The following is a 14,817-nucleotide window of genomic DNA, read 5'->3' on the forward strand; positions in this document are numbered from 1 at the left end:
TTGCCCTGATTTTGGGCTTACAATGGGTGGAGGAAATTTGTCCATGTAAAGTTGTAATTTGTGCAGAGACCTTTGCAGTTTTGATGAGTCTTAAAGCAGGTCATCCGGCAGCAGGGCAGATTTACTGTTGGAAGCTCATCGAACATTATTTCATCTACAAAGTATTGGACTACATGTTCTCTTCTTGTGGTCCCCGTATAAGGTGTTGAGGAGAATGATTGGGATGATAGATTTGCTAAATGCTGTTAAAAGTTCAACAGTAGATATAGATCTTCCACTTAGCAAATCAGAAGCCAAGGGGCTGGTGAGGTTAAGAATTAAAGGGTTATGGCAAGACTTGTGGGATAATGGGCATAAGGGGAGACATCTTTATAGAATACACAAAACTGTTGGGTTTATAGGAGAAGGAGCTAAAACAAGAAGAAACTAGTTATTTTGACTTGACTTAGAATTGGGCATAATATGCGTAATTATTCCTTATATCTTGTTGGAAAGCATCCTTCTAGATTGTGTAACATTATGCAACAGATTGAACATATACTATTACAGTGTGAAGCATATAAGGTTCAAGCAATCACTACAGACTTCATTACAATCTTTGAGGGTTGATAGTTTTCATTTTAAAACTTTGTAAAGTTATGGGAGTGACCTTAATTTAATTGACAGTATCATCTTTCATTTCTTACAATCTACAGGGCTTTTTGGGATAACGTAGCTTTCGTTTGGAAAGAGGAGTAGGATTCTCCCCTCCCCTACCATTTCTCTGCACCACACTGCAGTCCAGTTGGTGGCGGTAATACACCTGTAAGTCCGACTGCCAAGCACCATTAAAAGTCAAAAGAAGAAGACAACGTGGGCTGTTATTTGAACCATTGTGACTTGAGTTCAATCTGACAGACTAGATAGATGTTGTCACTTAGCATTTCAAACACGTTCGCAGATATAGGCAATCAATTTTGTGCCTTTATGTTATCTGTGTACTCGGAGACAGCCCTGACAACATTAATTTTGGATGAGTTCTTCCAGTGCGGCGGTTGTTGAGTCAGCAAGCGGATTACTTGCCGGGCTGCGTTCGCGGCGTCTCTCGGCCACCGTCCATCGATGCGCCAGCCGGCCGGGACAAGGCGGAAGGAGGATTCGCTACTCGGACGCTCCGCAGCCGGCCGGCTGGCTGGATACAGAAGGAGCAGGCGGCCGAGGCATTCGTACCCAGGGATCTGAGCTAAATCTCCAGGGTTGCCCTGGCTGCGGCCGCCGGGCCCGTCTCCTAGCAACGGCGCTACCCCTGACCCCAGGTCGGGGACTGCAACATCCGAGCATCCTCTGCCCTGTTCCAGCTTTAATAATTAGCTGTTACAACCGAGCTATTTATATAATGTTTACATATGCATAAATTGCATGTAGGTGCTTTTACATAGTACTTTGATTGGTGGTGTCAACAGAAAGGCTGTATATTAGAGATGCAGCCGAGCGTGGGCCCTGTTCCCAGTTGTGAGGCAGCCACAACGGAGGGTTTGGACAGAAAGGATTCTGCTGGGAGCCTCGCCGCCACCACCTGTACCAACAGCTCTCCGCTCAGCAGCGGCAACAACAGCCCTCTCTCTGAGCCAGAGGCCGGACCTACCCCTGAAACTGCAGCCAAGCACAGTCCCACTGAGACCTTGGATCTTCTCAGTCTGGTGGTGGCTTTCAAGAGGCTGGAGATCTTTGCTGAACCGCTGTACGACTTCTGGGAGCTGCTGAAATATTTAATCAGGTATGGCATTCATTGAGTCCTGATGAAGGATCTCAGCCCGAAATGTTGTCTTGTTTATTCCTCTCCATAGATGCTGCCTGACCTGCTGTTCTTACAGAATTTTGGGTGTGTTATGCTGGATCTGCAGAATATCTCGTGGTTACGGAATTATATATTTATATTTTATTTATTTTCTTATTGCTCTCTTCATGGTAGATTGTGACGGGGTGACGTGGACAAATGTGTGGCAGATAGAGTTTAATGTGGAGAACTGTGACTGATGTATTTCAGAAGGAAGAATGCACAATGTAGAAATAAAAGATGCTCTTTGGAAAGTGTTGGATGAGAGAGACCTGAGCATGGGCACCCAAGTTATTTGGAAGTGCAAAGTCTTTGTCTTAACAATAGACACAAAGTTTTAAGAAGGGAAATTATTGCCAGACTCCATAAGACACTGCTTTGTCTGCACTTGGGGTGTTAAATTCTGTTCTGATTGCAAGGAAAATGTCATGGTCCATAGTGTTTCACAGCATGGAAACAGGCCCTTTGGCTCAACTTATTCATACTTTCCAAATGGCCTACCCATGTCTGCCAGTGTTTCGCCACTAACACTCTAAATTTTCCTATCTTATCTGTCTTAACATTTTTCAGATATTGTAATTGAACCTGCCTCTACTATTTCCTCTGATACCTTGTTCCATATACCCACCCTGTGTGAAAAATGTTGCCCCTTGTGTACCATTTAAATATTTCCTATTTGACCTTAAGCTTGTGCCCTCTGGTTTGATACTTCCTCTACCCAGGGTGGTGGGGGGAAAGATTGTGAACACACACTTTATAATGTTATATAAAATCATATGGGGCATATAGAGGTGTAGTGGAGTGTATATTGACTGGCTGCATCGCAGCTTGATACCAATGTTGTTAAAATGAAAATCTCACAAAAGGTAGTGTATTCAGCCCAATACATCGTGGGTAAAGCCCTCCCCACAATTGAGTGCATCTACATGAAATGTTGCAGGAAAGCAGCATCATTGTCAGAGATCCCCACCAGCCAGGCCATGCTCTTCTCTCACTGCTACCATCATGTTGAAGGTAGAAGAGCCTCAGGACTCCCAACACCAGGTTCAAGAACCGTTACTACTCCTCAGCTGTCAAGCTCTTAAACAAACTGGATAACTACACTCACTTTCCCATCCATTCAGATGCTTTCGCCAACCAACGACCTCGCATTAATGACACTTTATTTCATGTTCTTGTTATTTATTGCTATTTATTTACATTTGCATTGTTATTTGTCCTCTGCATTCTGGTTGATCTTTCACTGAAACCCATACAAAATGCTGGAGGAACTCAGCAGGTCAGGCAGCATCTATGGAAAAAGGACTGAGAGCATAGATGCTGCCTGGCCTGCTGAGTTCCTCTGGCATTTTGTGTGTGTTGCTTTGATTTCCAGCATCTGCAGCTTTTCTCTTGTTTGATGGTTCATTGATCCTGTTATAGTTACTTTTCTATAGATTTGCTGAGTATAGGCCCTTCAGCCCACAATGTGGATAAACCTACTTCCAATTCAATCTAACCCTTCCCTCCTACATAGCCCTTCATTTCTTTTTCATCCATGTGCTTACCTAAGAGTCCCTGCTGTATCAGCCTCTACCTCCTTCTGCTTTTACTTCGTGCCCCCCCCTCCCAGATCCCATAACACCCTTGTGAATTTCTGCTGCACCCTTTCAAGCTTAATAACATCCTTTCAATACTGGGGTGATCAGAACTGCACACAGTGTGGTCTCACTAGTGACTTACACAGTTGGGGGGGAGGGTCCTAATTCTTGTACTCACTGCCCCAGCCGTTGGTGTCGAGCATGCCAAATGCCACCTTCATCCCCCTACCTACCTGTGTCAATGTGATGGCAGTAGAAAGGGACTGGTAAAGATCCAGAAGAATGACTTTGTCATGAGGAACAACAGTTACAAGAATTATATGAGTCAAAGGGCCTGTTCCTGTGTTGTACTGTTGCCTTTACTTACAGAGGCCTCTTCCAATTATGTCTCCTCCTTCAACCTATTTTTTACAAAAAGAGATGGGCCTGGTTTAGTTGTCTGATCCTGTTAAAGTCCTCCAGTCTTAGCAATGTCTTATTCTCTTCCTCACCCACCCCAGTGCTACCACCATCTATCTGTAGTGTAATACCAGAGCTGCAGTCCGTTCTCCAGCTATAGCTTAGCAACTGTTGTGTGCAGCTCTAGCACACACTCATTAACTTATTGAGATAAAGCTTGGAACCGGCCCTTCAAGCCTCGCTGCATAGCAATTCCCCAACTTAATCCTAGCCTAATCACAGGACAATTTACATTGACCAATTAACTTACCAACTGGTATGTCTTGGGACTGTGGGAGGAGACCCACGCAGCCACGGAGAGCATACAAGGAGGGAGTGCCTGTTACATTTATGGCAGCAATGAAGGTTCTCCAATTCTGGCGGTGTTCAGGGCTTCCTTCATCATGTCTGTACCTTCCTCTCGGTTTTCACTACTGTCAGTCCTGCAAGTCCCGGGTGGAGACTCAGGAATACCATCGCACTCAGATGTAAAAGATTCTTCATTGCTGTTTCCGTTACAGTTTTGTTTTACCAGTCGGGGTTGTTGGCCCTGAGCTGAACCCCTGAATCTGGAGGTCTGGTGGACCGCTCTTAGTCTGGCCTCTCCCCGATGACCTGTTTGGCATGGGTGACCCTACCAAGAGCCAAAGCATAAAGCCCTGACTCCAGCCAACATAGCTCTCCGGGTCATTGAGGCATGCAAACCTCCAAACCCAACAACAAGTATTAATGGCAGTGTGGAGGATCAGGGAGATCTTGGGGTCCAAGTCCAGAGGACACTCAAAGCTGCTGCACAGGTTGACTCAGTTGTTAAGAAAACATATGGTGTATTGGCCTTCATCAACCATGGGATTGAGTTTAGGAGCCGAGAGGTAATGTTGCAGCTATATAGGACCCTGGTCAGACCCCACTTGGGAGTACTGTGCTCAGTTCGGGTCGCCTCACTACAAGAAGGATGTGGAAGCCATAGAAAGGGTGCAGAGGAGATTTACAAGGATGTTGCCTGGATTGGGGAGCATGCCTTATGAGAATAGGTTGAGTGAACTCGGCCTTTTCTCCTTGGAGTGATGGAGGATGAGAGGTGACGTGATAGGGATGTATAAGATGATGAGAGGCATTGATTGTGTGGATAGAGGTTTTTTCCTAGGGCTGAAATGGTTGTCACAAGAGGACACAGGTTTAAGGTGCTGGGGAGTAGGTACAGAGGAGATGTCAGGGGTAAGTTTTTTATGCAGAGAGTGGTGAGTGCATGGAATGGGCTGCTGGCGATGTTAGTGGAGGTGGATGCGATGGGGTCTTTTAAGAGACTTTTGGATAAGTACATGGAGCTCAGAAAAATAGAGAGCTGTGGATAAGCCTAGTAATTTCTAAGGTAGGGATATGTTTGGCACAATCTTGTGGGCCAAAGGGCCTGTATTGTGCTGTAGGTTTTCTATGTTTCAAGGTTGGAGGTACTAATATAAAGCATTGTGCTAACCACCATACTACCGTGCCTCCCCTTGTACCACATAATTAAGCCATTAAAGGTAAATTGTGTATGGTTTCTTAGTCATCTTATTTACAGATCTTTCTGCCTCGATGATCTGTGGACATTGCACTCCAAAAATTCCTGTTTCTGCACCCTTCCTATCTCCCAAATATTTATTATATACTGCAGTGTCACCTGGTTGCCTCTGCTTGAGTGTTGGGAACGAAGAGTGAAATGGCATAGGTTTAAGGTGAGAGGGGAAAGATTTATAGGAACCTGAAGGGCAACTTTTTTTTTCCCAAGGCTGGTCAGTATATAGGTGAAAGAAGAATGGAGGGCTATGTGGGAGGGAAGGTTTAGATTGGTTTTGTTATTTCTTTTTGTACCTCATGGTGCATAGGGTGGCATTTTTTTGCCGTTTCCGTAGTATTTGTCTGATTTTTATGAGGCCAAGTTGCTAGCTCGACACAACCCAGCACGGATGGAGAGTGTGCAAGGGGCCGGCTGGATTCGAAACCAGGACCACTCGCCTCCAAGTCCAGGGCTGATGCCACTACATCACTGGCCGTCCTAGACTGGTTTTGGTGTAGGTTAAAATGCTGGCACCATATTGTGGTCAAAAGGCCTATAATATGTTGTGTTCTGTGTTCTTTGGAACAAATTGCTGGACAAAGTGCTCGAGACCAGATACATTGACACCATTTAGACACTTGGGCAGGTACGTGGGTCGGAGCGGTTTCCGGGTACGTGGGTCGGAGCGGTTTCCGGGTACGTGGGTCAGAGCGGTTTCCGTGTACGTGGGCCGGAGAGGGTTACGGGTACGTGGGCCGGAGAGGGTTACGGGTACGTGGGCCGGAGAGGGTTACGGGTATGTGGGTCGGAGAGGGTTACGGGTACGTGGGTCGGAGCAGTTTACGGGTACGCGGGCTGGAGCGGTTTACGGGTATCTGGGTCAGAGTGATTTACAGGTTTATGGGTGAAACATGGGCAAGTGGGAACTGTTCAGACGGGAATCTTGTTTGTCATGGACGAGTTGGGCGCAGGGCCAGTGTTTATGAGATGTGATTCCATGAGTATATTTTCCACTTCTCTGAATTGCCATTTATTCTCCAGCAGACCAGGATATAAATGCCTTTCTTTGCATCTGCAACTTATTTTACATAAAGTTACTTATTGCTTATAAAGTATTTCCATAATAAGTGCTGGCACAATTCTCTACACAAGCAGCATTCATACAGCTACCATGAACAGTTCTACATGGGTTTTGTCCTACCTGTGGTGGTTCAATGTGAGCTGTCTGGGTTTCAAGTGGCCTATTTCCATAGGACCTTTAAGCAGGCTACATCTTGCTTGGATGTGTCCTGTAGTGCTCCTAGAACTTTGTGGTCAAGTTGGCACCCCACAGCTCAGAGTATTATACAGCAGGTGTTATCTGCAACTTTCTCCAATAATAGACTTTATTTTCCAAATATAGTACAGTGCAAAAGTCTTGGGACAATACACAGTATATAGCCAGGGTACATAAGACAGCACTGTAGTAATTTTTTGCTGCAAAAAAAGCCAAATTTTATGACATGTATAAGTGATGATAAACCTTATTCTGATATGGGTCTCTGTTGTGACTGAGAGTGGGAAGGTGACAGGAAGAGAGGAATCTTGGGTGGAAGAAGGGGGAGGGAGCTAGAAACGCCAGAGAGACATTCTGTGATGATCAATAAACCAACTATTTGGAATCAAATGACCTTGTCTAGTTTCTCAGGGCTGTGTGTGTCTGTCCCTTTCCTACCTCCTCACCCTGCTGGATTTTTGCATACTAGGGGAATTGAGGGTTATGGGGAAAGGCAGGTAGGTGGAGATGAGTCCATGGCCAGATCAGCCATGACCTTATTGAATGGCAGAGCAGGCTTGACGTCCAGATTGCTGACTTCTTGTGTTCTTGTGCTTCTCTGCCGCCTGCCCCAAACCCCTGCCGCGGTGCATCGTCCTTGCGATTCCCAACATCCTTTGCTCCCGCTAGATTTACAACCTCTCTCTCCGCAGCACATTGACAAATAGAAAACCATCTTAAGCACTCTCGCTATATATACTGTATGTACCTAAGACTTTTGTACAGAACTGTATATTATACCAAACTTGTACGTTACAATTATTGCACCGATATTGCCACAACAAAATTGGGAGATAAATAGTATAAATGTTAGCAGGCCTTTTCCATTGAAGTTGGGTGAGACTAGAACTAGAGGTCGTGGGTTAAGGGTGAAAGGTGAAGTATTTAAGGGAAACCTGAGAGGGAACCTCTTCACTCAGAGGGTGGTTTGAGTGTGGAGCAAGCTTCCAGCGGACTGTGCGGATGTGGGTCTGATTGCAACAGTTTAAGAAGAGTTTGGGTTTGTACAAGGATGGGAGGAATGGAGAGGGCTATGGTCCATGTGTGAGTTAATGGCTCCAGGCAGAACAATAGTTCAGCAAAGATCAGATAAGATAGGTTGAAGGGCTGCTTTTGGTGTGGTAGTGCTCTATGACTCTTTGATTGTTCTTTTGCAATCCTGTTGTGGACTACAGGAGGAATGGAGACAGGCTAACCTCTATTGACATCATTGGATCTGGGGTTGGGAGGGTGAACAGCTTCAAGTTCCTGGGCATATCACCGAGGATCTCACGTGGTCTGTACATACCGGCTGTATGGTGTAAAAAGCACAAGAGCATCTCTTTCACCTCAGACGGTTGAAGAAGTTTGGTATGGGTCCCCAAATCCTTTCTAAAGGGGCACAATTGAGAGCATCCTGACTGGCTGCATCACTGCCTGGTATGGGAATTGTACCTCCCTCAATTGGAGGACTCTGCAGAGAGTGGTGCGGACAGTCCAGCGCATCTGTAGATGTGAGCTTCCCACTATTCAAGACATTTACGAGGAAATTGTGTAAAAAGGGCTTGAAGGATCATTGGGGACCCGAGTCACTGCAATCACAAACTGTTCCAGCTGCTGCCATCTGGGAAAATGGTACCGCAGCATGAAAGCCTGGACCAGCAGGCTCCAGGACAGCTTCTTCCACCAGGCTGTCAGACTGATTAATTCATGCTGATACAACTGTATTTCTATGTTATATTGATGGCCTGTTGTACATGCTATTTATTACAAATTACTATAAATTGCTCATTGCACATTTGGATGGAGACATAATGTAAAGATTTTTATTCCTCATGTATGTGAAGAATGTAAGTAATAAAAGTCAATTCAATTCAATTTCTTGACCAAATAGATTGAGGTTTTCACACAAGGTGTGTCCCTTCAGACTTCTTAATTAAGCCTGTTCCATTTAAGTCTACACCACTGGTGAGGCCAGGAAAGATGAGGGACGCCAAAATGTTTGAGATGCTGGAAATCCAAAGCAAATCGCTGGAGGAACTCAGCAGGTCAGGCAGCATCTAAAAAGATAAGGAGTCAGAGCAAGAATGTGGGGAAAGGGAGGGGAATGAAGTTTACTCTTTTTTTTTGACCTAATATGTCTTGCATGTGCATCCCAACTCCTGTAATTGCCCTGACTGAAGGCAAGCAGGCCAAATGCTACCTTCACCACCCTATTAACCTGCATTGCTACTTTCATGGAACTAAGTACCTATATCCTGAGCTCTTTCTGTTCTACAATACACTCCAGAACCCTACTATTTTCTGTTTGTCCTACCCTTGATTAGCTTGCCAAAGTGCAACACTTATACTTATCTGAGGTAAATTCACTCTGCTGTTCTTTCTCCAGTTCTATAAAGTGACTGAAGCTGCTTTGCATCCTTCTCACAATCCCACCCAGATTTGTCTGGCAAATTGAGAAACATTGTGTTCCTTCATCCAAATCATGATACGTGCTGATGCCATGAGCAAGAAAGCTTATCAGTGCCTGTACTTTCTCAGGAGGCTGAAGAAATTTAGCATGTCCTCGTTGACTCTCACTAATTTTTATCGATGCACCATAAAAAGTGACCTATCTAGATACATCACAACAACTGATCTGCCTGTGACTGCAAGAAATTGCAGAGAGTTCTGGACATGTATCATAGCAGATCACAGAAACCAGACCCCACCCCGTGGACTACACTTCTCCCTGCTTCAGTAAAGCAGTCAACACAATCAAAAACGCCACCCACCCTGTAATTCTCTGTTCTCCCCTCTTTCATGGAGCGGAAGATGCAAAAGCTGAAAGCAAGTGCTGCCGGTCATGGACAATGTCAGCTCCACTGTTATAACACTATTAAATGGTACATTAAGGCAGCAAGTTTAGACAGAATCCATTCCCATTCTGATATGTCTGTCCATGGCCTCCACTACTGTCAAGATGAAGCCACACTCAGGTTGGAGGAACAACAGCTTATATTCCGTCTGGGTAGCCTCCAACCTGATGGCATGAACATTGATTTCTCTAACTTCCGTTAATGCCCCTCCTCCCCTTCTTACCCTATCCTTTATTTATTTATTCCCCACCTTTTTTTTTCTCTCTCTGCCCCTCTCACAATCACTCCTTGCCTGTTCTCCATCTCCCTCTGGTGCTCCCCTCCCTTTTTCTTTCTCCCCAGGCCTCCTGTCCTATGATCCTTTCCCTTTTCCAGCTCTGTATCCCTTTTGCCAATCACCTGTCCGGCTCTTAGCTTCACCTCCTGTCTTCTACCATTTTGGATTCCCCCCCCCCCCCCACTTTCAAATCTTATACTATCTTTTCTTTCAAGACGAAGGGTCTTGGCCCAAAACATCGACTGTGCTTCTTCCTATAGATGCTGCCTGGCCTGCTGCGTTCCACCAGCATTTTGTGTGTGATCCATGGAGGGGAAGCTGGTTTCTGTGACATTCAGAGCTACGTTTACAACTCTCTGTAGTTTCTTGCGGTCAAGGACAGAGCGGTTGTTATACCAAGCCGTGATGCGTCCAGATAGGATGCTTTCTATGGTGCATTGATAAAAATTGGTTCTTCACTATTTACCACATACTTGCCCGAGAAAGTCTTGTTTGTTCGAACTTGTTCCTGTCAACAATTTTTCAATGCCCGTAAGTATATTGATTACATTCCACATGGTTTATTTATGCACGCATGTCGCTTATGTAGGACTTTATCAAAGTCTTCTGATGCACCAAACACATGCATTGATTCTCTCTTATCTTTTCTACAGTTACATCCTCAATAAAACGTATCAGTCAGCTTGTGAAACATAATTTCCCTTTCATAAATTCATGTTGACTTTGTCCATTTCCCTTGACATTTTTAAAGTGACATTTTTTTCCCATCCTTGATAAAGTACTCTGATATTTTCTCAGTTACTGGTGTGAGATAACCAGTCACTGGCTTCCTATAACCCTCTTCCTCTTTCTTGTAAAGGTTGTGAATAATTTGTTTTCCTTGTGATTGCTACTAATATGAGGCAGCGTGCCAGTGATGCTGCTGTAAGTAAGCTTTTCATTGCACTAGCGCAGATTACTTTGACTTCCTTTGTCACTGCGCTTTGTGGAATAGTGGGGTTACGTTGTCCTCCTCTGATCTGCATAGCTAGTTTATAATCTACACAACTTTGGAAGGTAACACCCACTGTTTCCTTTATTTTGTTGCCTACCTCCTTGTATTGAAATTACTGAAGGTTTATTTCATTTTTCAGTTGCTCTCTTCACGTTGCTGCCATCAGGAAGGAGCTGCAGGAGCCTTGAGACCCACTAGGTTTAGGAACTGTTATTACCCCTCATCCATCAGACCCAAGCATGTGCTGGTGGCAGCCCGCAAGTGTTGCCACATTTTGGTGTCAACATAGCATGCACACCATGTTCGACAGAAATAGTGGATCTTTTGCCTGGTGTCTAGGACTAGCTATGCTCGGATGGAGTTCTTTATCAGGGCAAATTGCTAAATAGGTTCATTCAAGTAATAAAGACGCTTTACATTTGATCCAAGTGATCCAAACCACTGTCACACTCCCATGGCATCTTGGTTCCCCCCCCCCCCCATATACATTGCGCGATGTCAGATTGTCAGATATGAAACTAGGAGCCTCCCTGGTGTTTCCAGTTTACTCAGCTGCTTTCTGTCCGAGTGGTCTGAGCCGTGAGAAATGGTTGATCCTGAGCTCTACTGGGAAATGATTCACTCAGCAATCAAGAAATGAAAAGAGAATACAAGTGTTTTCATTTGACCAGAAAACTAATATGTTGTGAAATAAGTTACAGAAGAAATTTAAAAATATTTGACGGGATTTGAGGAAGTATAGAAATGAGTTGGCCAATTTAATAAAGAAAGGAAAGTTAGGTTTATTTGTCACTTGTACATTGCAATGTACAATGAATTATATTATTTGCATCAATCAAATCAACGAGGACTGTGCTGGGCAACCTAGAAATGTTGCTAGACACTTCCAGTGCCAACATAGCATTCCCTTAACTCACTAATCCTAACTGATATGTCTTCAGAATGTGGAAGGAAACTGGAGCACTCGGAGGAAACCCTCGCGGTCATGTGGAGAACATAAACTCCTTACAGGCAGAGGCAGGAATTGAACCTGCATCTTACAGCAGCCACTCTAATAGCTAATTGCTGCACTACCACGCTGAGTTCATTTCTAGAACCCATTGTGTAGTAAATTCACGGTTCCACGTGACCCAAGTCTATGATATCTGACATTGCTTCAGTAATGTTTTAGTGTTAGCAAACATTTTTTCTGACCCCATGCTAACTTTGAGCCTTAAGAGTGTCCTGCAACAAAAGCAATTTGATCTCAGAGTACCCATTGCAAGCAATAAGACTCCCTGGCATTAAAGAAATAGGACAATCGACACTGATTTTGGCTCAGCAGAACAATACTTCGTGTGTGGTATTGTAGAGTATTCTTCAGTTAGATAAAGCTGTGCATCCTTTGACTTACAGTGCACATTGCAGTGGGAAGTTTCAAACTCAGTAAATGTTAATGTGTAGATATTTCTATTGTTTCCAGTGAGAGGCATAGTGTGAAATATAGAAAACAGAAAGTCCTAATGCAGCGTATTGACCTAGAACATGGACAGTCCGTTTCCTCCTCCAGATGCTGCTTGACCTCTTGAGTTCATCTAGCATTTTGTGTGTTGCTCTGGATTCTGGTATCTGCACTCTTGTGTCTGCAAGTCAGAGCGTCCTCAAGAGACTGCAGTTGCTAAAATCAGGAGTGGGCGATAAAAAACATAGACTGCTGGATGGACTCAGTGGGACAGGCAGCATTTATAGAGGCAAAGGGGTGGTCAGTGCTTTTGGTCGAGTCCCTTCATCAGGACCTGAAACATGAACTCTTTCCAAATGTTGATGGGAGTAGGTAGCACAGACTAGATGGGCTGAAAGTTCTGTTTCTGTGCTGTGTTCTTCTATGTCTTTAAATCATGACAGCTTTGGAAAAGTAATTTGAATTGTTTCCAATTACTTCCTTAGAGGTTTCCCTGTCTCCTCACCAAAGATGCCCAGGACCTGTGTCCCTACTGTGTTTGGTAATCATGTGTACTTTTTGTTTTGTAGGTGGAAAGCTCCCCTTTGCTCCCTCTTTTGCTGTGTTACACTCAATGTGCTGTTTCTGGCTCTCAACCAAGGTAAGCCTTAATAATCATAATGGTACTAAAGAAAGCAATGTGAGGGTCTCTGTTCAGTTGCAAGGGTGAGGTATGGGTGATAGGTAGATGGTAGCTGATGTGCTTTTGATCTTGGCCACACTTTCCTGCCTGTTCCCCCGAACTCCTGACTTGCTGATGGACTTGCCTTCTGCCTGATTCAGCCCTGTTTCAGGGCAGCCAGGTAGCGTAGCGGTTAGCGTAACGTTTTTACAGTATCAAAGGTTCATTTTCTTTTCAAAGTTTGCATATACAATACATCTCTGATGTTCATCTTCTCCAGATAGCCATGAAATACAGAAAAAGGAAATATGTCAACCCCCTCCCTGCATGAAAGGGTAAGAGAAACAAAACTCAAAATCCCAAACCCTAACCCACACCCTCCCTCACACAAAAGCTAATATATCGCCCACATGCAAAATGGCAGCTGGAATATCAAACCTCAAACTCCTAGTCCCCTCCCTTGCAAAACAAAAATACAGCAACAATAACATCAAACCCCAACCTGTTCTCTCATACTCAAAAACTAACAGATCGCCCATACAGAAAAGTCAACAAGAACATCAGACCCCAAATCCCCAACCCACCAATGGGCAACAAGAAAGAAGACACAAAAAACTGAAGGCGAGCAATATAAACTACGGTTTAATAATTACATAAATCACAGAATTTCAAAAACCTCCTTCCATCAGAATCGAACTCAGTCCTTCTGTCAGTCAATCCTGGCACCAGACCCTGTTTCTGGTTTTCTCCCTCAGGCAGCTCTTTGTCTTCTCTGGGGACAGCAGAGCACCAGATCATTCGACCGAACTCCAAACTGCCCGTCACAGGCTCCAAAAGTTTCCAAAACACAATCAAGACGAAAGGAACAAGCAGAAGGCATAGAAAAAGTGAAATAATGTAAGAGATTGGCTATCTGGAAGATGTCACCTGAGGAATAGTTGTTCGCTGGAGCCATCTTTGTCAGTGATCAACGTTCAGTTTTCGCTGCTGTCTATAATGAGTTTGTACATTCTTCCAGTTGCGTGGATTTCCTCTGGGTGCTCTGGTTTCATCTTGCATTCCAAATGGCGTCAGAAGCACAGTGAGGCCTGTGGGCTGCCTCAGCAGATCCTCTGACTGTGTTGGTCATTGATGTGAATGATGCATTTCACTGTAGGTTTTGATGTACACATGGCAAATAAAGCAAGTCGTTATCTTTGTATTCAATCAATCTGTGGTTCCTTGAGAGAAAATTCTGCCTTGGCACTTTCTGAATGACATTTCTCCTGAAACAGTGTCCCTTTGTGGTAGGTTTTCTGCATGGGGAGGAACATATTTTTTGGCATCTATCTTGTCAAATGCACTCATTTGCACAGGATGTAGAATTCTGAATTTAAACAGAAAGCACTGGAGACTCAGTGGTAGCATCAGTGGAGAGTGAAATGGTTAATGCTTCAGGCCAACAAACACTTGTTTCTTTCTCCACAAATACTGCCCATCCTGTCAAGTATTTCTACCATGTTCTTGCATTGAATTGAACATAAAGTTAAAGTTGAATTTATTGTCTCATGAACAAGAGCAATAAAAACACTTATTTGTAATAGCATCTCAAGTACATAGCATTGCATAAGGAACATTCACAGGAAAAACATAAATTCAACAAAAATTACACACAATTTTTTTACAATAAAGAATGCAATTATTATAAAAAAAGTCATTTAGTACAAATTATCAAAATGGTCATAGTGTTGCTAAATTATAGTAATTAACAATGTGCCGGTTGAATCAAGAACCAAATGGTTAAAGGGATGTAGCTGTAAATATGTACAGTGAGAACTAAGAGCAGGAGTCGACCATCTGGCCTGTTGAGCCTATTTTACCATTCAATAAAATTGAGGCTGTGGACTGATCTCCACCTATCCGTCTTTTTGCCAGAACC

The 14,817-nt window shown here is 44.0% G+C and overlaps 1 protein-coding gene across 1 annotated transcript in view; it reads left to right on the forward strand.

Annotated features, from left to right (window-relative positions):
- The first annotated feature begins 1,460 nt into the window (after positions 1-1,460).
- zfyve27 (zinc finger, FYVE domain containing 27) overlaps positions 1,461-14,817 on the forward strand; it is a 204,803-nt gene continuing 191,446 nt past the window's right edge. The window contains exons 1-2 of the mRNA XM_059947154.1: positions 1,461-1,756; positions 12,808-12,878. Coding sequence (XP_059803137.1) covers positions 1,461-1,756; positions 12,808-12,878 — 367 coding nt within the window. The remainder of the gene's footprint in view (positions 1,757-12,807; positions 12,879-14,817) is intronic.

This window comes from Hypanus sabinus, chromosome 22 (assembly GCF_030144855.1).
Source record: "Hypanus sabinus isolate sHypSab1 chromosome 22, sHypSab1.hap1, whole genome shotgun sequence".
NCBI classification, from domain to species: Eukaryota; Metazoa; Chordata; class Chondrichthyes; order Myliobatiformes; family Dasyatidae; genus Hypanus; species Hypanus sabinus.